This window comes from Sorex araneus, chromosome 8, assembly GCF_027595985.1.
Source record: "Sorex araneus isolate mSorAra2 chromosome 8, mSorAra2.pri, whole genome shotgun sequence".
Taxonomy (NCBI): Eukaryota; Metazoa; Chordata; class Mammalia; order Eulipotyphla; family Soricidae; genus Sorex; species Sorex araneus.
In genome coordinates this window covers 45,701,846-45,726,721 of record NC_073309.1, presented here as the reverse complement: position 1 = coordinate 45,726,721, position 24,876 = coordinate 45,701,846, and the positions used below count along the sequence as shown (strand labels likewise).

At 53.9% G+C, this 24,876-nt stretch overlaps 2 protein-coding genes across 4 annotated transcripts; one reads left to right on the top strand and one right to left on the bottom strand.

Moving 5' to 3' along the window:
- Positions 1 to 614: 614 nt before the first annotated feature.
- Positions 615 to 9,903, bottom strand: TMEM91 (transmembrane protein 91). 3 transcript variants are annotated; one of them, XM_055145414.1, is made up of 5 exons: positions 5,408 to 9,903; positions 4,196 to 4,323; positions 3,751 to 3,962; positions 1,574 to 1,723; positions 615 to 931 (listed from the first exon to the last, which is right to left on the bottom strand). In XM_055145414.1, exons 3-5 carry the CDS (start codon positions 3,946 to 3,948, stop codon positions 773 to 775), a joined length of 507 nt encoding a protein of 168 aa, XP_055001389.1. In that variant the 5' UTR covers positions 3,949 to 3,962; positions 4,196 to 4,323; positions 5,408 to 9,903; the 3' UTR covers positions 615 to 772. The 3 variants fall into 3 exon arrangements, with proteins under 3 accessions (XP_055001389.1, XP_055001390.1, XP_055001391.1); XM_055145415.1 differs by having other exon boundaries at positions 615 to 746; positions 5,408 to 9,893; XM_055145416.1 differs by having other exon boundaries at positions 615 to 772; positions 5,408 to 9,887.
- Positions 9,904 to 13,823: 3,920 nt separating this feature from the next.
- Positions 13,824 to 24,769, top strand: B9D2 (B9 domain containing 2). Its single transcript, XM_004620710.2, has 4 exons — positions 13,824 to 14,045; positions 14,449 to 14,540; positions 22,623 to 22,748; positions 24,243 to 24,769. Exons 2-4 carry the CDS (start codon positions 14,453 to 14,455, stop codon positions 24,554 to 24,556), a joined length of 528 nt encoding a protein of 175 aa, XP_004620767.2. The 5' UTR covers positions 13,824 to 14,045; positions 14,449 to 14,452; the 3' UTR covers positions 24,557 to 24,769.
- The last annotated feature ends 107 nt before the right edge of the window (positions 24,770 to 24,876 follow it).

Here is a 24,876-nt window from a genome sequence, read left to right as displayed (position 1 = left end):
CCACCCGCAGTGAAGAGCTGGGGGCATGGTGACGTCCCTTTGCTCCTTGAGGTTTGGGAAAATGAGTCGTTTTGCAAAGGAAAGTGAGGCTCCGACAGAAGTGGATGAAGGTGGAAAGAACTGGATCTGGCAGGTTTGGTTTAGTTGTTTTGGTGGCTTGGAGGGGAGGGGGAGGGGCACTACTGCCAGCTCCATGATCAGGAATCTCTCCTGGCAGTGCTGGGGGACCGTGCAGTACCAGGGATTGAACTGGGCTGGGCCACCTGGGAGGCCAGAGCCCCCCTGCTCTCTCTCTGGCCCCATTATGCACTTTAGAAGCCCTTTTGCCCCTGGCATTTGCCCCTCGGGGCTTGCCAGGAACACCCTGGGGACAGCCAATCTCCCTGACCTATCCCTTTATTTTTTGGGTTTTGAGGCCACACCTGGGGTGCTCAGGGATCACTCCTGTCAGTGCTCAGGGGGCCGTATGGAATGCTGGGTATCGAACCTGGCCGGCTGTGTGCTAGGCCCGCACCCTCCCTGCTGTCCTATCGCTCTGGCACCAGACCTTTCCTTAAGCTGTCCCCATTCCCCTCCACGCCATCCCCAACAAACATGATAGACACGGTTCCAACTGTAAATGCATCTGGAGTTTAATCTTGCGTGGCCGCCAGGAAGAGGAGGGGGGTCCGGCTTGCTCTGGGTTCCGGATGGTTCTGGAAGCTGCTTCACCACGTCATCCACTCGGCTTGGCGAGGCCTCAGCCTCTGGGTTCACAGGACCGCAGGGGTGACTAGGGTGGGTCCCGGAAGGCCAGGTAGGCCGCCAGGGTCACCAGGGCCGCGGCGTAGGTGCACACCCCCAGCCCGACAGCCAGGACCCCCAGCAGGAAGGCACGGCGGGAGGCAGCCCCGGCCCCCTGGAAATCCCCCTGAGCCCAGGCCTTCTTGGTCTGTGGAGGGGTTGGGGGCAGTCATTCAGGCCTCCCCACCCGTCCACCTTGCTTCCCCCGGCCCTATCTCACCCTGACACCAGGCACCGGGACACAGGTAACAAATGAAAACATCCGCGTTATGTATTCATGAGCCCCTGTCCCAACACATCTGAGCTTCCCAGGAGCCTCTCATTGGGAATTCCGCCCATTTTATAGATGAGGACACTGAGGCCCAGAGGGGTGCTGTGCAAGCCTCTGATTTAGTTTGGGCTCTGCCACCTCTGGCTGTCCCCATGAGACTCTTTCCTCCTGGAATTTGCCTCTGGGATTCCTCCTCCCTCCCTCAGTTCCCCCAGGTGAAACCCCTTGGGTTTTTCTTTTTCTTTTCTCTTTCTGTTTCTGGGGAGGGGGAGGCACACCTGGCCCAAAAGGTTTTTTATTTGGGGGAGGGGGTAGGGGCACACTGGGTGGTGCTCAGGGGTTCCTCCTGACTCTACATTCAGGAATCATTCCTGAAGACCATGTGGGATGCTGGGGATTGAACCCAGGTCGGCCACATGCAAGGCAAGCGCCCAACCTGCTGCGCTCTGGCTCCAGCCCCTAAACAAGGTTTTTCTCCTTCACCTTGAATCCACTCGTGCTCCCACTTCCCAGACTGACCTTCTGGGCCAGGCAGAAGGCAGTGATGCCCACGGGCCAGAAACAGCACAGCATGGAGAAGACAGCCAGGCCGAGGTGGTCGTGGGGCTCGAGCGGGGACACAAGGTCACCCTCATCCCAGTCCGAGTCGCTATCGCTGGAGGATGTGTCCTGTGGGTGGGAGACAGCCTGGGTGTGTGTCACATGCCACCTCTTGCCCACTCTTTGCTCCCCATTGCCCCTGAAACCAATCTCAGACACACACATACACCCAGACCAATTCCAGACACACACACACCACCCTGGCAGAGCTCACGCATGATCAATTCACACACACACACACACACACACACACACCGGCAGAGAGGAAGCTGCAGCTCCACACCACCCTGGCAGAGCGCACACACACACACACCCCGCAGCACACACACACCCCGGCAGCACACACACACCACACACGCACACACCGCACATGCATACACACACACCCCGGAAGAGAGGAAGCTGCAGCTCCCGTCCCTAGAGCTAAACCTGGATGTGTGTCGCATGCCACCTCATGCCCACTCTTTGCTCCCCATAGCCCCCAAAACTAATCCCAGACAGACAGACACACACACACACACACCGGAAAAAGGGATGTCCGGAGAGTAGCTCTTTGGCCTGCCCACGACCTGCCCACATTGACTTCTTGACACAAGATTCTCAGTGAGTTTTTTTTTTTCCTTTTTGGGGACCGCACCTGGCATTACTTGGGGTTTACTCCAGGCTCTGCTAAGGAATCACTCCTGGTGGGCTCTGGGCAGGATTGGACGGCTGCGTGCAAGGCCAGTGCCCTACCTGTGGCTCTCTTCCTCTCTGTCTCCCACTCTTGTGTTTTAGAACCAAGCGATGGCCCTGGGACATGCACATGTCTTGCATAAGTGAACTCTGAGGCTCCATCCCCGCTCAGTTCTCCCCTCCCCCAGGCAGTGCCTGGTGTGGGTTTGGTGGCCTCATCTGCCATATATGATCTTGTATCGAATACCTTACAAGGATCTTTGGGGGGGCCTCTAAGCCGTGCTCGGAGATCCTGGGGTGTGGGTGGGGGCGTGGAGGTGGCACTAGCTAGTCTGGACCAATCATGCAGCTGGTTCGGCGTGAATGTAATACTGTGATCTGGAAAACTAGTGCAGTAGGTAGGGCATTTGCTTTGCATGCTGCCAACTCAGATTCGATCCCTGGTACCCCACGGGGTCTCCTCTCCCAAGCACTGCCAGGTGTGATTCCTGAGTGCGGAACCAGGAGTAAGCCCTGAGAACTGATGGTGTGGCCTCAAAAGAATGCGGTGCTGGGGGCTGGAGAGATAGCACAGCGGGTAGGGCGTTTGCCTTGCACGCGGCCGACCCGGGTTCAAATCCCAGCATCCCATATGGTCCCCTGAGCACGGCCAGGGGTGATTCTTGAGTGCAGAGCCAGGAATAACCCCTGTGCATCGCCAGGTGTGACCCAAAAAGCAAAAAAAAAAAAAAAAAAGAATGCGGTGCTGTTTGGACCCTGCAGAGCTGGTGGCACCTGGGCCTCCTGGCAGTGCTCTGGCCTGCAGGACTGTGCACCTGTGGTGCTGCTTAGATCTGGGTGTGCACCCTGGGAGGGTGCCCTAGCTGCTGTGCTCTCTCCTGGGCCCTGGAGACAGTTTAGTTTGGGGGTGATAAGGGGTTTCTCCCAGCTCTGGGGCTATGCATTGCTGGGGATTGAATCCAGAACTCCTGTATGCAAAGTGTGTGCGGCCTGTTTAAGTTCTTTGGCCTACTTTGCAAGATTGTTTTTTTAAGTTGGGGCTTTAATTTTTTTGGTTTTGGGGGCCATACCTTGCAATGCTCAAGGCTTACTCCTGGCACTAAGCTCAGGAATCACTCCTGCTCGGCTCAGGGGACCATATCTGGTGCCGAGGAACGAACTGAGGTCAGCTGTGTGCAAGGCAGATGCCCTGTCCGTTGTACTATCATTATCATTCCAGCCCCACCCTGCATGATTTCAAAGTTACAACAAGTCATAGTCCAGGGGGGACAGAGAAAGGCCCCACTACCTGGCATGTATTTGCCAAGCCCAGAAAAAGGAACCTTCTAGTCAGACCTCAAACTAGATTAAAAAATGATCTCCCTAGCCTGCCAGATGCTCCTGGCACCCTGCCCCCCCCCCCATTAAGACACTGCTCCTACCTCAAGGTCAGGGGCCCTTGGCTCCCCTAGGCCAGCGCTCACAGACGGAAGTGGCGGTAGGCACGGCCAGGCCCTCAGTGACTCAAAGATTGCCTCCTGGCCTAGCTCCATCTCACCAGGCTTCCAGATGGGGAGTTCGCAGCTGCCAGCATCCACCAGCAGGGGCTGCTGGAGCTCTTGGGGACTGGTGCTGTCCATGCCAGAGGGGCTTCCTGGAGAAAGAGGAGGCAAGCTGTCGAAGTCTCACCATCCTTTGCCTGCCTGCTTGAGAGAGAGGTGCAGGACAGGGGCCAATGAGCGCCACCTCAGCCCATTTTACAGACGGTAAAATTGAGGTCAAGAGCAGATGTAAGGCCGGCTGGGGGTGTGCCAAGAACTCGAAGCATTTGTCCTGCGATATGGGCTTTCCCCAGGGAAAAACCCACCTACCTGTTGGCACACTTACCCCAAACTGGTGTTTTCCAAATTGGGTAACACGTCCCGAGGGGCGCTGGAATGATGGGGGGCAGCAGTCTCCGGAGCAAACGGAGGGGCACTTTCTGTTTGTTGATTTAAAGGGGAGATTTTTTTTTCCTGAAAAGGAGAGATGGTCAAGGAGATAAGACAGAGGCCAAGACATCTGCCCTGCATGTGGCTGACCCAGGCTCTGTCACCAGCACCCCATAGGGTCCCAGGCCCCTCCCCCTAAAAGAAAAATAAGGGAACAGAGGCCAAATGAGTTTGGGAATCCCACCTTCAAAGGCTCCAATGGACCAAACACACACGGATTCAGAGCTCTGTGCCCCCAAATCTTCACTATCTCCTTGCCACCCAGGCAACCACCCCCGCCCCCGCCCCTCAGGACAAACGGGTCCCAAGACTTACCTGCCCCAAACAACCGCTCTTACAAAACTCCCCATCAGCGCCCAAGCCTCCCCTTTATTATTATTTAAAAAAATTTTTTTTGCTTTTGGGGTCACACCCGGAGATGCTCAGGGGTTACTCCTGGCTCCACACGCAGGAATGACTCATGGCAGTGCTTGGGGAACTATCTGGGATGCCAGGGATCGAACCTGGGTCAGCCTCAGGGCAAGCACCCTCCCCCACTATACAATCTCTCCAGCCCCTTATTTTTTAGTGGGTCACATTTGGCATTTATCAGGGCTTACTCCTGGTTCTGCACTCAGGATTTACTACTAGTGGTGCTCTCTTTAGGGGACCATGTGGGATGCCGGGGATCCATGCCGGGGATCGAACCCGGGTCAGCCACATGCAAGGCAAACACCCTCCCCTCTGTACCATCTCTCGCCCAACCCCCAACCTCCTAACATACCCCATTGGCTGCCCGCACCCCCCAGCATCATATGCCCTTCTTCCCTTCCTTTGCACCCAAACATATGCGTCGGGATCCCCTCCCCATTAGTGTCAAATCCAAGACCCCACGGGGCTTCCTGCCCATCCCCCGACTCCCCAGCACCCTTTGCCGAGTCTAAGCAGAATCCAACTTTGCATCCTTCCCTCTCCCCAGCACGCTCTTCCCGGGGACACAGACACACGGCCCTGGAGGGGCCCTCCCTCACGCCAAACCTGGCTGGAGCCCGTTTCCTCCCCAAGCCTCTGAACCCCAACACCCGGACCCGGGGGAGGGGCGCTGTCCCCGCGTCCGCCCGTCACTCACCGGTCCCAGGCCCCCTGCACTGACGCGGCCCTGGAGCTCCGGGTGGAGGCGCTCACTGAGCCCCGCGTTCCTTCTCTGGACACTCAGGTCCGGGGATGCTGGAGGCGAGGTTGGGGCGCGCTGTGCTGGTGGGGGGGGGGGGGCAGCAGCGCGCGGGGGCGGGGATGGGGGCGGTCCCGAGGCCTGGGCGGGGCCTGGGGGGCTGTGAGTGCAGATCTGGATCTCAGGATCTTGCGGGCCTTCGCTTGTACCCCGGGCCGGGACCCAAGAGGACGTCCCCGATCCTCCAGGTCCTGGCGCGGCCCTGCCTCCCCGGTCCCAGAAATGAGAGCGGCCGGGGCTGTGTGCACGCACCCGCGTACCCGCAGCGCGTCTCGCCCCGGTCCGTGCGCGCGGCTGGCCGCGCCTGCATCCTTCCGCGCAGCCCTATGCCCGCCCCTCGTGCTGGGGGGACACTGAGGCCCAGGGCTGCAGGGGCCGTGGATACCCCTTTCTGGCCCCAGGGGAGGCAGAAGTGGGGTGCGCTGATTCTTGGGCAGTCCAGGCGGCTCTTAGGAGTCGCAGCGGACACCCGTAAGGTGCCTGAGTGCCCTTCCCGTCTCGTGAAGGCGCTTGCCTGCTGCATGATCTCTACATAGAGAACACACCTTTCTGAACCCCAGTTTTATTTCAGGGACGAGCAGGATTCTGGAGCCACATCCAAGCAGGGCTCAGGGGTCGCATCTGTTGGGGCTGTGGATGGCAAGAGATGCTGGCATTGAGCCTGTGTCCGCATTGCCATGCAAGCACCCTTTTTGTTTTTGTTTTGAGGCCACTCCTGGCGGTGATCGGGGCCAACTCCTGGAGGGATCACCCCTGACAGGGCTGGGGGACTGGGGGACCGTATGAGGTGACAGGATGGATCAGAATCAGCAGTATGCAGAGCAAAGCCCTATGCCCTGTACTATTTCTCTGGTCTGCAAGGAAGGTACCTCAGCCCCTGTGCCCAAATCCCAATTCCTTTACTGAGCACCTGGGGTAAATGCTCTTTGCTTTTAGATGTGGCAGCATACAGGAACTTGCCATAAAGCCTTTCCGTGAGGCGGATAACCAAGCCCCAGTTGCCCAAAGAAAAGCACTTGGAGCCTGAAGTGGGTGAATACTCGGGTTTCCACCATCTCCGTTAGTTAGTCTGATTAGGAGACCCTACCCCCTCTCTCCACATACCCTCACCCACTGTCATGGGATTCCCCTTGCAGAAGTCCAGGCGGGAGGGGGCGGCCAGGCAGGAGGATTTCCCTCCTGATGGGAGGCCAGCCAGAGTTCCTACTGCCACAGGGCTCAAGGGCTCCGAGCCAGGAGTCCAGAAGCTGGCGCTGGCACAGTCCCCGCTCCCAAGCGAGCAGCTGGCTTCTGTATGTGCACTTGGCTCAGCCAGGATTTCTGGCAGATGGACAGAGCCCAGAGGGTGGATGACAGGGGACAGGGCAGGGCATTGGGGGCCCCACCTCAGCGCTCCCTGCAATTTCACCTCACCCCAATTTCCCCGTCACTCATCACCATGAAACATACACATTCCTGTAGTTTGTACTTGGACTCGGCCCTGCCCCAGGGCTTCCCCAGGATCCACCCCAGATTGTCACCTGAGCCTGCCAGGAGTGATCCCCGAGATCCCTTTCCTACCTTTGGGGTTAAAGACATGCATTCCCCAGTTTCCCTAGGGGTCCTTTTGTTCCCCTAGACGACCCAGGACCTCCATTCATTTCCTATTACTTTCTGTACCCAACATCAACCTCAAGCTCTCTCTCTATCTCTGCGGGATGAGAGGTTGACAAGAGATTCCTGGAGTCTTCAATAGGCTTAGCAGGGAAGTGGCATTCTTGGTTGCATTGCAAGTTTGCTGAAGAACATCGTACTTTCTGGGTTTAAGGACCACACTCAGTGGCATTGGGCAACTCTCCCTGACAGTGCTCACGGACCATCTGTGCCAGGGTCAAACCAGCCCAGAGCCATAGTCCAGCAGGTAGGGTCCTTGCCTTGCCAACCTGGGTTTGATCTCAGAAATCACAATGATCTCCTGAGCCCCACCAGGTGTGATACCTGAACGCTACCTGGGTATGCCCCCCCTCAAAAAAAAGAGTGCGTGGGGGTGGGAGTGATAGCACAGCGGGTAGGGCATATGCCTTGCATGTGGCCAACCCACATTCGATTCCCAGCGTTCCATATGGTCCCCTGAGCAACCGCCAGGAGTAATTTCTGAGTGCAGAGCCAGGAGTAACCCCTGTGCATCGCTGGGTGTGACTCAAAAAGCAATAAATAAATAAATAAATAAAATAGCGCCTGAGAGATCATCAGGTAGGGCACTTGCTAACATGGGGCTGACTCAGGTTTGATTTCTGGCACCCCAGATAGTCACTTAAGCCTGCCAGAAGTGAGTGATCCTTGAGCACAGAGCCAGGAATCACTTCTGAACAGAGACAGGCGTGGCCCCCAAACAAAACAAATAAACCGCACAGAAAAAAGAAAGAAAAGAAACCTGAGTTAGCAGCACACAGGGTGAGAGCTTTAAACCTCTCTGGCCACTGGAAGGCGCCCTTGTCTATACCCACAGTCCAGGAGCCCACTGTAGTCTAAAGTCTACACCACAAGGCCTGGTACATCTGGACTCATCAGGGGGATGGGGGAGCCCAGCGCTGATGGAGCCTCTCAATGCTGCAGCCCAAGTCACTTCATCTGCTCGGGGCACAGTGACATTTGTAGGGCTGGGGAGACAGCTCAGAGGCTTGGCGTGAGTATATGCTTTGCGTATGTGCGTGTATATGTGTGCGTGTTGGTTTGTTTTGATTTGGGGGCCACACCTAGCTTGTGCTCAGGGCGTGCTTACTCTCAGCTCTGTGTTCAGGGATTCCCCTTGGAGGTGCAGGGATTGAAGCTGGGACAGCCGTGTACAGGGCAAACACCTTATTCACTGTACTAGCTCCAGCCTCAGGACTGTAGGATTTGCGTGCAGGAGGGCACTGCTTCGTTCCCTGAGCACTGAGCCATGTGCAGTCCCTGAGCACCATCGATTGTGGCCCAAATTAAAGAACAAGGGGCCAGAGCAATAATAAAGTGAGAGGGCATTTGCCTTGCATGTGGCTGACCCGGGTTTGATACCTGCCTCTTCCATATGGTCCCCCGAGCATCGCCAGCAGTGAATCCTGAGTGTAGAGCCAGGAGTAACCCCTGAGCATTGCTGAGTATGACCCAACCCTCACCCCCAAAAAAAAGAACAAGAAGACATTGGCAGCATCATGGCGTGGACATATGTGTCTCTGGGCAAGGGGTGGTCACGTGGGCCAGACTTACACAATCTTCCAGTCCATCTCCAGAGCCCTGGTGACCTACCAGCAGAAATATGTGCATTGGGCCTCCAAGACGGAGATCAAAGACAGCCCAACCCGGCCCGGCTGATCCCTGGGGCTGTGAATCCAAAACATCTGAGGCCCTGGAGCCCCTGTTCACTACCAGAAACTACCCAGGAGCCCATCATGAGCGTCAGGGCTCCCCTTTGTGATAAACGATGATTGGAGGGACATGATGTTTATACTTCTCTTGTCTTCATTTGGGGGTGGAATGATAGTACAGCAGTTGCCTGGTCCACATCCCACCTGGGTTTGATCCCTAGCATCCCATAAGGTCCCCAAAGCACTGCCAGGAATAATTCCTGAGTGCAGAGCCAGCAGCAACCCCTAAGCATCGCTGGGTATGGCCAAACATACCCATGGCTGGGTATGGCCAAACAAAGCAAACAAAAAACCAATCAAGTATCTTTGCAGTGATGACTTATTACAAAATGGAAAAGGGGGGCAAACTCAGTAGTACAGCAGGTGGAGAATTTACCTTGCATATGATTGTGCTAGGTTTGATCCTGGCATCCAAGGGTAACCCCTAAGCCTTGCTGGATGTGCCCCCCCCAAAATAAAAAACCTCCCTTAAAAATGGAAAAGAGAGACCAAAGCGATAAAACAGTGGGTAGGGTGCTTGTCTTATATGTAGTTGACTTAGGTTTGATCGCTGGCCCACATATCACTAGGAGTGAGCACAGAGCTAGGAGTAAGCCCCGCAGCACTGCTGGGTGTCGCCCCAAAACAAAAATTTTAAAAACTTCCATCAGGGCCCGAGAACTAGTACAGTGGTTAGGGTGCTTGCCTTGTACCCCCGACAACTCATAAGGTCCCCAAGTCCCACCAGGAGTGACCCCTGAGCACAGAGCCAGGAGCAAGCCCCCGAGCACTGCCAGATATGGCCCAAATATATAGAATAAAGAGGACCAGAGAGATAGTACAAAGGTTACGGCACTTGCATTCCATGTAATGGTGGGTCAGGAACCTGTTGGCATCCACAGCAGCATGTGAGATCCCCAGAGCACAGATCCAGGGCTAGTGACAGCAAAATCATAGTTCTTAGTTCTCAGAACTATGATTTTGCCCTAGTTTTTTTTTTTCTTTTTTGGGTTACACCTGGCATTGCACAGGGGTACTCCTGGCTCTGCACTCAGGAACTACTCCTGGCGGTGCTGGGGGACCATATGGGATGCTGGGAATAGAACCTGGGTCGGCTGCATGCAAGCAAACACCCTACCTGCTGTGCTATCACTCCAGCCCCGCCCTAGTTTTTAAATCTTTTTTAGAAATGTGTTTTGTTGACACTCTTGGCAATGCTCAGGGGTTACTCTTGCTCTGAGCTCAGGAATTACTCTGGGTGGTACTCAGGGGACCGTATAAGGTGCTGGGGATGGAACCTGGGCGGGCTGCATATAAGGTAAACACCGTACCTGCCATACTATCTCTCCAGCCCCTAGTTTCTTCACCTTAAGTAAGACTGATAGCGCTAACACCGTGTGCTCTAAGGATTAAAGGAAATCACTCATACAAAAGGCTTAGTTTGCAAGGGCCAGTACAAAGAATGCAGTAAGAGAAATGTGGCTTTGGGTCAGAGTGATAGTACAGCAGGGATAATGTTTGTTTGCCTGGCACATGGCTGACCCGGGTTTGATCTCCGGCATCCCATGTGGTCCCCTGAGCACCACCAGGAGTGATTCCTGAGTCCAGAACCATGAGTAACTCCTGAGCATCTCTGGTATGACCCAAAAAGCAAACAAAACGAAACAAAACAAAACACCGCTTTCAAGTAGGTTCATCCCTGCAGTATTATCCTATTGGATTATTTTCTCATATATTAATTAACCCATTGAACTTGGAGCTGGTGGCTGACATTTGTAATTCCTATTGTGTTAAAAATAATAATGGGGTGTGGTGCCACCAGCAGGTTAACCTGTACCCGTGGGGCAAGTGCATCAGCAGCTTGATGGTGTCTTCAAAATCTGGCCTCTGTGCCTCTGGCCAGATCTCAACAATTTGGACCATGTTTCCCAAGAAATTAAATAGCCAAAAGTTAGGTATGTGGGAGCCACACCTAACAAACCACCTCCAATTCAGCTCTACAAGCTCATTTATTGGCCTGGTTTCAGAAACCCATAAATCTCAAAAGAGATCAAAAGTCACAGTTAATCTCGCACCTGTACAAGGCTGAACAGACCAGGGTAAATTAGAGTGGGGCAGGTCAGCCTGGTGCCTGTTCAAGCAGAGCCCCTGACAGCTGTTTGCTCCCACAATCCAAAATCACCATGGGGCTGGAGCGATAGCACAGCGGGTAGGGCATTTGCCTTGCATGCGGCCAACTCAGGTTCAAATCCCAGCATCCCATATGGTCCCCTGAGCACTGCCAGGAGTAATTCCTGAGTGCAGAGCCAGGAGTAATCCCTGTACATTGCCATGTGTGACCCAAAATAACAAAAACAAAAACAAAATCGCTGCCATGTTTCTGGCCAGACTCCACCATCTCTGGACAGACCTCACCAAGATATTAACCTGTTAAAAATTCAGATATGGAGTTTTTTTTTCTTTTTTGGTCACACCCAGCGTTGCTCAGGGGTTACTCCTGGCTCTGCACTCAGGAATTACTCCTGGCGGTGCTTGGGGGACCATATGGGATGCCGGGGATTGAACCCAGGTCGGCCACGTGCAAGGCAAACGCCCTACCCGCTGTGCTATCACTCTGGCCCCACATATGCAGGTTTTGTGACAGAAATCTCCAGGCTTTCTCAGAGTTGATATGAGCTACTTCCCCCCAGCCCCTCATTTCTCTATACTCCTGGAAGCACTGGCAGTCACTCTCGATGAACCAACTCCAGTGCCATGTAAGCTCTTCTATTTACTTCAGAGACCCATAAATAAATGTCAAAAGAGATCAGAAGCTGCAGTTAATCTCAGACCTGCACAATGCTGAACAGACTGGGGTAAATTGGAGGAGGAGGGTCAGCCTGGTCCCCACCCAAACAGAGCCCTGGAAGCCGTTTCTCCCACAATCCAAAATCGTGGTCATGCTCTCAGCGAGACTTCACCATCTCAGGTCGGACCTCACTGAGATACAATCTGCTGAAAATTTGAGTATGAGGGTTTTGTGACTGTAATCTCCAGGCTTTCTTGGGGTCAGGATGGGCTACCTCCCTCTACCTCCCTGTACTTCTGGAAGCCTTGGCAGTCACGTCCACACCCCAAAGCTGTCACCCAGTTGAAAAAAAGTTACTTTAGCCTTACCTTCTGATAAAAATACTGAACAAACATGATGACCTCTTAGTATCTGTATTGCAAAACATAATGCATAAAAGGAGAGATAGAAAGAAGAAAAGTGGGGGCTGGAGCAATAGCACAGCAGATAGGGCATTTGCCTTGCACGCGACGGGACCTGGGTTCGATTCCCAGCATCCCATATGGTCCCCCGAGCACCGCCAGGAGTAATCCCTGTGCATCGCCGGGTGTGACCCAAAAATCAAAAAAAAAAAGAAAGAAGAAAAGTGCCTACCATAGAGGAAGGCTGGGGGGGCGGGTGGGACTGGTGGGAGGGAAATGGGGGACATCGGTGATGAGAAATGTACACTGGTGGAGGGATGGGTGTTGGATCATTGTATGACTAAAACCCAATCATGAACAGCTTTGTAATGGTCTATCACGGATATTCAATAAAATAATAATAATTAAAAAGTCTGCAACTGTATCTCATGGTGATTCATTAAAAATTAAAAAATAATAGTAATAATAACAAATGGGACTGGAGAGATAATATAGAAATTAAGGCACTTCCCTCACGTGCAGCTGCTCAAGATTCAATCCAAGGCAGGGCATAGTTCCCTGAACATACCGGGAGTGACTCTTGAGCATTGTTGGTTGTGGCAGTTCCAACCCCCTCCCTCTAAATTAACTAATCGGTTCCCTTTGTTTTTGGATATATGGGGGAAGCCACAAATGGCGATGCTCGGGGATTACTCCTGGCTCTACACTCAGAGCTTGGCGCTGCTTGGAGTGTCATACTGGATGCCAGGGATCAAACATGGGTCGGCTGCATGCAAGGCAAAAACCCTACTGCTGTCCTATCTCTCCAGCCCCTACATCGCCTTTGGAACTTGTGTGGAAGGAAAAGGAAGCAAGGACCAAGCCAGCCACACTCAACTGGAATTGCGGGCTGGAGTGGTAGTACACCGGGGAGGGTGTTTGCCTTGCACTTGTTTGCCTGCGAATGAACCAGGTTCCATCCCTGGTATCCCATATGGTCCCCTGAGCACTGCCAAGAGTAACTCCAGAGTGCAGAGCCAGGAGTAACCCCTGAGCATCGCCAGGTGTGCCCTAAAGAGCCAAAAAAAAAAAAAAAAAAACCAAAACCAACTGGTACATGCACCTCCTCAGCTTTCAGCACCACCGACTCCTTCCCATTGTGCTCTATCCCCACCCCCCATACCCGACTATTGCACAGCGATGAGAACCGAGACCCAGAGCCTTTGCAGGGTCACGAGACGTGTTACTGGCAGTCTAATTTGCAAGAATCGGACTTTCTGCAGAAAAAAAGATTCGGGGGTTCCTCATTTCTCATACCCCTTTCCCCTCCGTCTCCCTACTCCCCCACCCACATTGCTCAGAACTGGGCTGTACTTCTGAGAAGGAAGTTAGATTTATCAGGCCTCAGGAGCCTTCGGAGAACTAAAAAAGGGAAGGGCACCTACACTCTCCAATTCCTCTGAATGAAGGTTTTGATTTTGAGTGTTTTTATTTTTTTTCCAGTTATGAAGTAGGAGGATGTACGTAACCACCTGAGGGCGATTCTACCTTAGTCTTGGTTCAAGTCTCTGGGTTGTGGGCCGAGTCAGTGACGACAGGCGCATGGCGCATACAAGGATTTGCTTATTTTGAGAAAAGTACTTCAACTTTCCTCAGCCACACTCAACATGGCAGTCGTCCAGCCACGCCCCAAATGGCGAAGGGAGCGACGACGTCCATCACAGTTAGCCCGCCCCCAAGCGGAGAGATGGGGCCAATCAGTTACTCAGAGGGCGGGCTCAAGACGAAGAATGAGCCGCCGTTGCCCCAGCAACCACCCAGGAGCCCGGAGGCGGGCTCGGCTTCGGAGGGTTCCGCGCTGCAGCTTTCTCGTGGTTGGGAAGGTCCTGGGAGAGGCGCGAGCCTGTCCTGGAAGGTCAGCGCCCGCAGAGAGAAGGACGGGCCAGACCCATGAACTACAATCCCTGACGCCGCTTTGGCTCTTCCTAACCGTTAGGAGCGCGGAGGTAGGAGAAACGCATGCGCGGAAAGCGCGGCCTTGGAGGCGGCCCTGCCCTCAAAACGCATGCGCTGCGTCGAGTGTGCCTGTTCGAACGGATGGGGCGGGGCGTTGGGCTTGGGGGGCGGGGTCCCGGGCCTCGGGGCGGGGCTTTGCGCGCAGTCCGCGGAAGTGTTTGTTTTGCGGGGATGGGGAATGAGTCGAGTTAGATGCCAACTTCTCAGCTTTAGGGTTCTTTAGGGTTCCCCGAGGTGGGAGCACCGCTAATACCTCCGCGTGGTTTGAGGGAGCGAGCTTGCATTCCTTGCTCTGCCTCTGGCTCGATGGGCATCAATTTCACCATCGGCTAGAGAGTTATAATTATACCCTGCTTACCGCACAAGACTGTGATTTTATTTTTCCTCTCTCAGGGCCATGGCTGAGGTGCACGTGATCGGGCAGATCTTGGGGGCCACCGGCTTCTCAGAAAGCAGCCTTTTCTGCAAGTGGGGTATCCACACAGGTATTCCTGTTGCTCAGCTCACTCCCCCACAAGACCCCAGCCCCAGCTCACTCCCCCACCAGACCCCCAGCCTAAAGACTCCATCCTTCTTTATCCTCTGTTCGGAGCCCCCGATCCTTACATGCTCAGGGTCTCAGCACACTTTCTGAAACTCAGGCTTTCTCCTAATCTTTTTCCCATTCCATTTCCCCCCTCTCCACTCCCCCTTTTGGAAATAGAAAAGTTTGTTGAAAAGTAGAAGGAAAAGAAAGAAAACTTCCCAGCTGGAGAGGAACTTAGTATAGGACCAAGTACCCATTCCGTTACTGGGGGTATAGGACTAAATATGTATTTCTTAGTATAGGACTAAGTTTCCACGAAATTTCTGGGGACCCTAGCTCTTCCTTTCTGAATGCAGAACCCCTAAGGACTATAGTCTAGCACCCCACACTCTCAGTTCTTTTTTTTGTGTTTTGTTTTGCTTTTTGGGTCACACCGGTGATGCACAGGGGTTACTCCTGGCTCATGCACTCAGGAATTACTCCTGGGGGGACCATATGGGATGCTGGGAATCGAACCCGGCTTGGCCGAGTGCAAGGCAAACGCCTTCCCTGCTGTGCTATTGCTCCAGCCCCCCACACTCTCAATTCTTACAGCTGAGCCCTGGGGTCTGAGAGAGAAAACAGATATTAAGGCACTTTACTTTGCCTTGTGCATAGTGAACCCTCATTAGATCCCTGAGCACTGTCAGGAGTGACCCCTGAGCACAGAATTAGGAGTCAGCCCTGAGTACCACTTGCTGTTGTCTGCTCCCCTCCACCCTCCCCCAACACCCCCACCAAAAAAATAACACCTTTAAGCCCTAATTCAGCTGTTTAGACTTCATTCACCTTCTTAGAAATGGCTGGGAGCCCTTCAAAGCCTTAATTCTGTATATTTTGGTTGATGGTTGGTGGTTCTTGGGAGCTACTCCTGGCTCTTGAACCCTGTAGCGTTCAAGGTTCCATGTAGTGCGGGTGATGGATCTGGGATGGGCTGAATGGCTGTATTCGCAGTCCCACTGGGCCCCCATCATGGAAATAAAGGGCTCAGCACATAGAAGGTCTTCTGTGAATGTTCTCGTGGTGAGGGGCCGAGTCACTGTCCGGGTTCCCACGGGGTCATGCTGTCACCCGCCTCCTCCTAGGATCATTGATATGTCTTGGAGCTGGGCTGGAGCTACTGAGGATCCAGCCAAAGTTCGAGCTGATCGGGCCACTCACAGCTGGGGAGACAGGGCGAATAAACCGATGAAGTGTGTGCGAGGGGTGAGGTGGGGGACCAGAAAGAAGGGGACAGACGCTGACTTTTGGGTAGACTTGACGATGGGAGGATGAGAAGCTGAAACCCTCTGAGAAAGTGGCCCTCAAGAGAAGGACTGATCCTGGGAAGCTGGGGGAAGCCAGGCCTGGGACCATGAAGGGCCAGAGCTTTTTGTTTTGTTTTGTTTTGTTTTGTTTTTGTTTGTTTTTTTTTGTTTTGTTTTGTTTTTGGGTCACACCAGCGATACTCAGGCTTGCTTCTGGCTCTGTCTGCATTTAGGAATTATTCTTGGCAGCGCTCTAGGAACCATATGAGATCCTGGAGATCGATCCTGGGTTGGCTGCATGCAAGGCAGACGCCCTTCCCACTGTGCTTTTGCTCTGACCTTGAGGGCTAGAACTTTCTAGGCAATAGGAACAGCTGGAGGAACACTGAGAAGCAGGTCGAGAGAGCTGGGGAGGCTGCAGGGGGTCAGGAGGGCAGGAGACAGTGTAGGAAATTGGGGCCATGGGACTGAAGTGATAGTAGAGCAGGGGGGAGGGCGTTTGCCTTTCTTGCGGCTGACCTGAATTCAGTCCCCGGTGTCCCATATGGTCCCCAATGACCCCCCAACCCCGCCAAAAAAAAAAAGAAGAAGAAGAAGAAAGAAAGGAGGCATGGACCAAGCCACACAGTGCACTGGAGCATGTAGGGTGGAGAGAGAATTTCCCTGAGTCCTCTGGGTTCTTAAGGCTGGTGTGGCAGTGAAGTCCACATCAGGCGGATGGGTAGAAGAGAACTCATTTAATTACAGACATCTGGAGACTCCGAGCTGGGGTTCTAAAGCCAGTGGGGCAAAAGGAGGGTGTCTGCCAAGTATCTATCTGTCTATCTCTCACCTCCCTTGCCACAGATGGGACGGGCCTGGGACTCCCAAGACAGAGGCGGGGCGCTCACATGATGGGGGGGTACTCGGGTGATGAAGACCAGATGCTGGGGAATGAGCTGTTTGCCCTGCAAAGAGGTTTCTCTCATAGGATGACTTTCCCGCAAGCCTCCGGCAACTCTCTGCGCGCAGATCTGCCCCATGGCTGTCCTGTTTCTCCTGTTTCCCTTTGCAGGATCACTGGGTTTTCCTTAGAACACCATGTACTTCGCTTGCTTTTCCCCTAACCAAAAACAAAACAAAACAAAAAACACAACCCAGCTTGGGTTCCTATACCTTCTCCTATACCTACTCTTTCTATACACATAGACTTTTCCCTTATCATTTCCATTGCACACTTAAATTCGAATTTCTGGGGAAGGGTGTACCATACCCAGGAACTACTCCCGGCAAGCCTCAGATAGGGACCGATGGGATACCAGGGATTGAACTTGGGTCGGCTGCATGCATGCAGGGCAAACATTCTACCCACTATACTATCACTCCAGCCCCCTTAATTTAGAATTTATTTTTTTTTGGCTTTTTGAGCCACACCTGGCAGTGCTCAGGGGTTACTCCTGGCTCTGTACTCAGGAGTTACTCCCGGTGGTGCTTGGGGGACCATATGGGATTCTGGGTGGGTCACATGCAAGGCAAGTGCCCTACCTACTGTACTGTTGCTCTGGCCCCCTTAGCTTAGACTTCTTAGCCCTTCAGAGCCTTCATGTCTTCTTTTCCTTCTTTACATGAGGGCAAGTTTGGGTCATACCTAGCAGTGCTCAGTGGTCACTCCCAGCTCTGTGCTCAAGGATTACTCCTACTACTTGGGAGACAAAGTGGCGTTTGGAGTCCAGCCGCCCCTCCTGCATGCATAGAATGATTGCTAGCCTGGTGAGCTTGTTGGCCTTGAAGAGCCATAGTTTTTGGGGAGGGTGGGGGTCTGTGTTGGGGTCACAGTTGGTGCTCAGGAGCTAGTGCTGACTGTGCTCAAGGTCATGTTTTTTTTTTTTCTTTTCAGGTCACACCTGTCGATGCTCAGGGGTTACCCCTGGCTCTGCACTCAGGAATCACTCCTGGCAGTGCTCGGGGGACCATATGGGATGCTGGGAATCGAACCCGGGTTGGCCGTGTGCAAGGCAAACGCCCTGCCCGCTGTGCTGTCACTCCAGCCCCGGTTTTGTTTTGTTTTTGTTTGCGTGTCACGCCCAGCAATGTTCAGATGACTACTGGCTCTGCACCTAGGAATTACTCCTGTCTGTGCCTGTGGCACCATATGGGATGCCAGGAATCGAACCTGGGTCCACAAATGCCCTCCCCGCTGTGCTGTCGCTTTGGTCCCTTAATTGCTCTTTCTATCTGGGCCATCTGCTTCTTCCTAATACAGTTGTTCGAGGTGGCACATGGTCTATATAGCAGTAGGCCCAGCTTTCTTATTAGTCTCCTGCAACAAGAAGCCAGAAACAAATCTAAGTTGAGTAATTTCATGTTTCAGCAGTTTGTTTTATTTGGGAATCATCTGGATAGCCAGTGACTTTCCGACATTTAACTTCGCAAAACTGAAGTTTCAAGTTACCAAAAACATCTGAGAGATGGAACAAAACTGTTGCTGACATTCCCTTACAGAGTCTCACCCAACTCCATCTCTTGCCGCTGTTTACCCCCAGCTGTTAGAGATCAGTGGGGCTTAGCGAGCAGCTTTACCTGACCATGGAATTCCAGCCTGGCATTTCCGGGTTGAAAGGGCAAGTAAGTCTCACATTAATAGACTTGGTTTGGCGATGCAGGCTTAGCACCACCAACTCTGTGTTGGGCCTGATGCCTCTTGATGCTAGTCAAGACACTTCCCAAAACCAAACTGGTCGTCCTGGCGCCAGAGCGATAATCCAGTGGGGAGGGCATTTTCCTTGCATGCAGCCAGCCTGGTTCGATCCCCAGCACCCCAGCTGATCTCCCAAGAACACCAGGAGTAATTTCTGAGCACAGAGTAACCCCTGAGTACCACCAAGTGTGACCCCAAAACCAAAAACAAACCAACACAACCCAAATCAATTCTTGGTTTTTTATTTTATTATTTTTTATATTTTTACTTTTCAGACCACACCCATCTGTTCTCGGGGATTGCTCCTTGCAGTGCTCTGGGGACCCTCTCTGGTGCCAGGGATTGAATTTGGGTTTGCCACACGTAAGGCCAACCTTACCTCCAATATTATCTCTCTGGCCCCTATTTTTCTTTCTTTCTTCTTTTTTTTCTTGGGGTGGGGGGCGCCATACCTGGCTGTGCTCAGGGATTCCTAATGGTGGGCTTGCAGGGATCATATGATTTGCAGAGACCAAACCCAGTTGGCTGTGTGCAAGACAAGTTCCTTACTTGCTGTACGGTCCACTCTGGCACGTCTGTTTTTCTTCTTCTTTTTTTTCTTTTTGGGTCACACCTGGCGATGCTCAGGGGTTACTCCTGTCTCTGCACTCAGGAATCACTCCTGGCAGTGTTCGGGGGACCATATGAGATGCTGGGAATCGAACCCGGGTTGGCTGCGTGCAAGGCAAATGCCCTACCCACTGTGCTATTGCTCCAGCCCCGTCTGTTTTTCTTTTGAGATTTTTTTTTTTTTACCCCCTTTGGTGTACAACTGCATCATTATAGTTATTTTTTTTCATGGCCTTATCATTATAGAATTTTGTTTTTCAGAAATCCTTTCAAGGGGTGGCAGAGAGAGCTCAGATGGAGCAAATGCCATGCAGTGCCCCAAGTTAGGTACTGGTTCTGCAAGTCCCTCTGTCCTCCAGCCCCCACGCCCCCAGGTTGCCTTCCTAAAAAAAAAAATAAAATTCTTCTAGGGACTGGAGCAGGAGTACGGCAGGTAGGGCGTTTGCCTTGAACCCAAGCCGACCAGGTTCAATTCCGGCATCCCATATGATCCCCTGAGCACCGCCAACAATAATTCCTGAGTGCAGAGCCAGGAGTAACCCCTGAGCATCGCCCAGTGTGACCCAAAATGCCAAAGACAAAATAACCCCCCCCCAAAAACTTCCTTATCTCTTGTGATCAGCTGTGCCTGCTCTCTGGTGTATTTTGGGAGGGGTCACACCCAGTGGTCCTCAGGGCTGCTCCCACCTCAGTGCTTGAGGGGGCCTGTGGGCTTGGGGATGGAACCCAAACCAGGTGTCCTGCATACAAAGCCTGCACCCCAAGGGCTGGAGCGATAGCACAGTGAGTAGGGAGTTTGCCTTGCATGCGGCCGACCTACCAGTAGTAATTCCTGAGTGCGGAGCCAGGAGTAACCCCTGTGCATCACTGGGTGTGACCCAAAAAGAAACAAAACAAAACAAAACAAAAAAACCAAAGCATTCACCCCAGATTGCTGAGCTTGCTCGTACTCTAGCTGTGTTTTTTTTTTTACTCCCTTTTTTTGGAAACAAACTTCAATGCTCAGTGGTTACTCCTGACTCTGTGCTCAGGAATTACTCGGTGCGTGAGGGACCCTATGGGATGCTGGGGGTTGAACTCCGTTCGGCCATGTACAAGGCAGACGCTCTGCCTGCTGTACTTTTGCTCCAGCCCCATTGGCTTTGTTTTTTCTTAATCTTGGGGAGTCAGTTTTCTGAATTTTGTGATCGCATAAGAGCTGCCGGGTGGACTGAGGACACAGATCAGAGGCTGTGTCTGTGCTCTGCGTGCAGGAGCCCCGAATTGAATCCTGGGCACCAGAGGATTCCCCCGGTGGCTCTGGGTGTTGCCCCAAGCCCACACAAACAAGGACAACAACAAAGTTTATTGGTTTGAGTTGCTATTTCAGTTGTTAAGGTAAGAAGGCCCAGACAAGGATCTTCTGAATTGACAAAAAAATGAAATTTGAGGCTTTTTTCAATTTAAGTGCTCTCATCCTTAATTGTATTGGAGAGACACCTATCCAGAGAAACAGGGAAGGAAAAGGAAGTTGTTTGAAATGTTGAAGCTTTCTTCTGACTTGCCCTGGGTGTGGCTCTGGATCCTGGGGCGATAATATCCTTCTCACCCTCGGGAGCCCCAAGCTCGGCTAACTCTGCCAGAATACTTTCTGTTTATCCAGCAGAAATCTGAAAAGATACTTGAATTTTTTTTTTGGGGGGAGCACGTGGTGGAGGGGTTGGGTCCACAGTTTGCAGTGCTCAGGGCTGACTCTTGGCTCTGTGCTCAGGCTTCACTCCTGGTGGTACTCAGGGGACCATGCGCAGATCGAATCTGGGTCTGCCAAGGGCAAGCCTGTACTGTGCTCTGGTGTTTAGAAGGATTTGTTGTTGTTACGTTTTTATGGATCACACTTAGTGATGCCCAGGGGTTACTCCTGGCTCTGAATTCAGGAATTACTCCTGCCTGTGCTCAGGGGACGCTATGGGATGCTGGGAATTGAATCCCAGACCCTGTGCAAGGCAAGCGCCCTACCTGCTATACTATCTGTCCAGTTTCCTGGACCCCAATTTAAAAAAAAAATGGCTTGGGAGCAGACAGATGCTACAGCAGGGAAGAAGCTTGCCCTGCACACAGCCAGCCCAGGTTCAGTCCCCAGCACCACATCGGACCCCCCTCCAACCCACGTGATCCCCGAGCGCAGAGCCTGGAGTAAGTGCTGAGCACCGCAAGGTGTGTCCCCAAACCCAAACCAAAACAAAACTCAATTTTTGCCACCATGGGGACAGTCTGGAAGACGTGGGGACAGTCTGGAAGACGTTCCCTCTATTTTGTTTTTGTTTTGGGGCTACACCCGGTGATCCTCAGGGTTACTCCTGGCTCTGCACTCAGCACTTATTCCTGGTGGTGCCTCAGGGACAATATGGGATGCCGGGATCACACCGGGTCACCAAGAGTCCTCCCTGCTGTGCTCTGGCTCTCTGGCTCGGGCCCTGCGTGATGTTCCTGCTGAAGGCTGGTGACCAGGGAGGTCACAAAGCCAAACCCTTTAGGCACCAAACGCAGACGTTGGTCTGGGAGGTTTTGGTTGGGCTGTCTTGTGTGGGGCTGGGCGCAGGTCGACAAACCACTTTGCATGGCTTTGAGACCCCTGAGCCTGCCCTGAGAGGGGGGAGGGCGGGGGTGGGGCTGGGGATTGTGCTGCCCTGACTGGCAGCTGACCACAGGTTGGCAGTGGGTGTGGTGCCGATCTTACTCTCACAATGATCAACTTTTCCCATCCCAGGTATTTTTTTTTTTTCTTTTCCTTTTTTTCCACTCTTTTTGTTTGTTTTGTTTCAGGGCCATGCCCGGCGGTATTCAGGGCTGCTCCCAACTCATTGCCTGAGGATTGCTCCTGGCAGTGTTTGGGGGGACCATGCGGTGCCAGGGATTGATCTGCCACATGCTCTGCACGCGTGCCTTGCTCTGCCCATTGGGTTATCTCTGTGGCCCCTGGGTGACTTTTTTTTTTTTCTTAAGCAGACTTCTAATACTTACTAGAAGTATTCTACTTTTAATACTTCCTTTACTCCTTTCAAGTCAAGATAGAACGATCCGTGGGATTTTTCATAAACATATTTATTCTATCAGTGTTTTGTCCTCAGACAAAAACATAATAGTTATTTATTATCCAATCAAATCCACTGCGGCTTCTTTTTGGAAGAAGGGGGTTTGGGCCATATATGCAGTATTCAGGCCATACTCCTGGTGCTGTGTACTCAGAGATCACTCCTGGAAGGGCTTGGGACATACCTGGGGATCAAATCAGGGTCATCTGTATGCAAGGCAAGTATTTTACCCCCTGGCTTCTCTTTCTGGCCCTGAGCACTGAGATTCTCTCTGAGATATTGGACTCTAGAACGCCCCCCTCCAGAGATTCCACAGAGACCCCTGCCCTCCAAATTCAAGGCTGCACTACAGCATGCTCCCTGCCTGCCCCATCTGTGTGCCCTGGCTCTCACTACAGGGGCGGCATGGAAACTCCTGTCCGGCGTGCGGGAGGGCCAGACGCAGGTGGACACGCCGCAGGTAGGGGACATGGCCTACTGGTCCCACCCTATTGACCTGCACTTCGCCACCAAAGGCCTCCAAGGTGAGTTCCAGGCCTGGGGTGCTGGGTGGGGGAGGGAGGCTGGGGGAAGAGATGGGGATGAGTGAGCAGCAGCCAGGGATGCCGGGATTGGAAATACCGGGTCCGGTCCCTGCCCTCCTGTTTCCTTGAGGCTCCAACACCAGCCCGGGAGAGGTGGGGCTATAGAGAGCCTGGAGCTAGGGCCGGGTCCTAGGACCTGGGAGAGGGGCAGGGCTGGGGGCGGTGAGCAGGGCAGGCTTTCAGCTTTTTTTTTTTTGCTTTTTGGGTCACACCCAGCGATGCTCAGGGGTTACTCCTGGCTCTACACTCAGGAATTACTCCTGGCGGTGCTTGGGGGACCATATGAGATGCCGGGGATCGAACCCGGGTCGGCCGCGTGCAAGGCAAACGCCCTACCCGCTGTGCTATCACTCCGGCCCCTCAGCTTTTTTTGTTTTGGGGGCTGTTTTGGGGGCCACACCTTGCGGTGCTCAGGGATAATGGCTGGTGGGACTAGGGGGGCCAGGGATGGAACGTGGGACCGGGGGGCAGGGGGGCCCTGATGGATACTCCCAGCAGATGTGAGTCTGAAGCACCGCTGACTACCGCAGGGACAGTGGTGGGCCTGACTGGTAACTGTCCCCTCAGTCCTTCGAATGGCAGAACCTTCACACTGTGCCATCCCCTGGCCTCTGCCCCCTGGCCTTTGCCCTTCACCCAGTACAGTCCTCAGGGCCCCTGCTGGCTCTTCTTGTGATATGCACAACACCCTCCTCTTCCCTCACCCCCCCCCCCCCCGGCACCCTGCCAGTCTGCCCTCACCATTCACCCAGACTACTGCCCACCCCTGCGGAGTTCCCCCATGAATCCCGAGTCCCACCCACCACAGCCCCCCTCTCCAGGGTCAGTCAAACCTTGACCCTTGGTTCCTTCCCTCTCCCCCAGCCCCTGCAGCTGCATGCCGTGGGGGCCCCTCACCCCAAGGCATCTGCTGCAGCCTCCAGGCCCAGAGCACCCCTTCCTAAGATGCATCACCCCGCCCCCACCGCCTGCTCCCAGGCCTGCTCCCGGGCCCCACCTCCCCACACACCCTATAATTTGCTTATTTACTCCCTTCCCAGGCAGGAATTCTTGTCTGCCTGCCCCATGGCTGTATCCCCAAGTTTTGAAGGAATCGGCCAGGCACATGGGTTTAGAACGGGGTGAAAGGGGGATGATCTCCAAGGGTGCCCCGTTGTATCCAAGGCCACTGGGAAGTGGGGGGGGGGAGGTGTGTGAGTGGAGGCAGATGGAGGGGTCCTGAGTCAGAGGAGTATGGGAGGACCCTGGGAAGCAAACGGGGTGGTGTGTGTGGGACAGGCTCCCAGGATTAGGCCCCAGCAAGTCTGAGAGGAGAGACCCTGGAGGGGCGTTCGCAGAGGCCAGACGCAAAGGGCGTGGAGGACGTGGGCCTTTGGGGAGCTATGGCAGGCTGCGGACCAGCAGATTCCCCACTTCCCCATCCCTGTCCTGCAGGCTGGCCACGGCTCCATCTCCAAGTGTGGTCCCAGGATAGCTTCGGCCGCTGCCAGCTTGCAGGCTACGGCTTCTGCCACGTGCCCAGCAGCCCCGGCAGCCACCGGCTGGACTGTCCCACTTGGCGGCCCCTGGGCAGCTGGAGGGAGCAGCTGGCGAGGGCCTTCGTGGGCGGCGGGCCCCAGCTGCTGCACAGCGATGTGGTGTACAGCGGGGCCGAGCGCTACCGCCTGCACACGGTGGCTGGGGGCTCAGTGCACCTGGACCTCACGCTGCTGCTGCGCCACTTCCAGCGCTACGGTGTGGAGTGCTGAGCCGGGACCGGATGCCTGCGCACCCCGAGACCCAGCCCAGGGCCTCGACCCCGCTGAAGCTGACGCTGTCCTGGCAGGGACGTCTAGTGACCGCCCTTCTTGGGGGCCGGTTTCCCCATCTGTAAAATGGAGGGGGGGGCAGGCAGTGCCAGGTGGCGCTGGGGAACCCCCGCTTCGCTCAGAAGTGTTTAATAAAGAGCAGTTTTTCCATGAGCTCTAGTGCCTTGCTCGAGCTGCCTCATGACGCGGGTTGGGGGGTACACGGGGCTCCCACCCCTATTTTCCCACTCATCCCCGCCTTCCTCAGGCTTCTGTGTCCG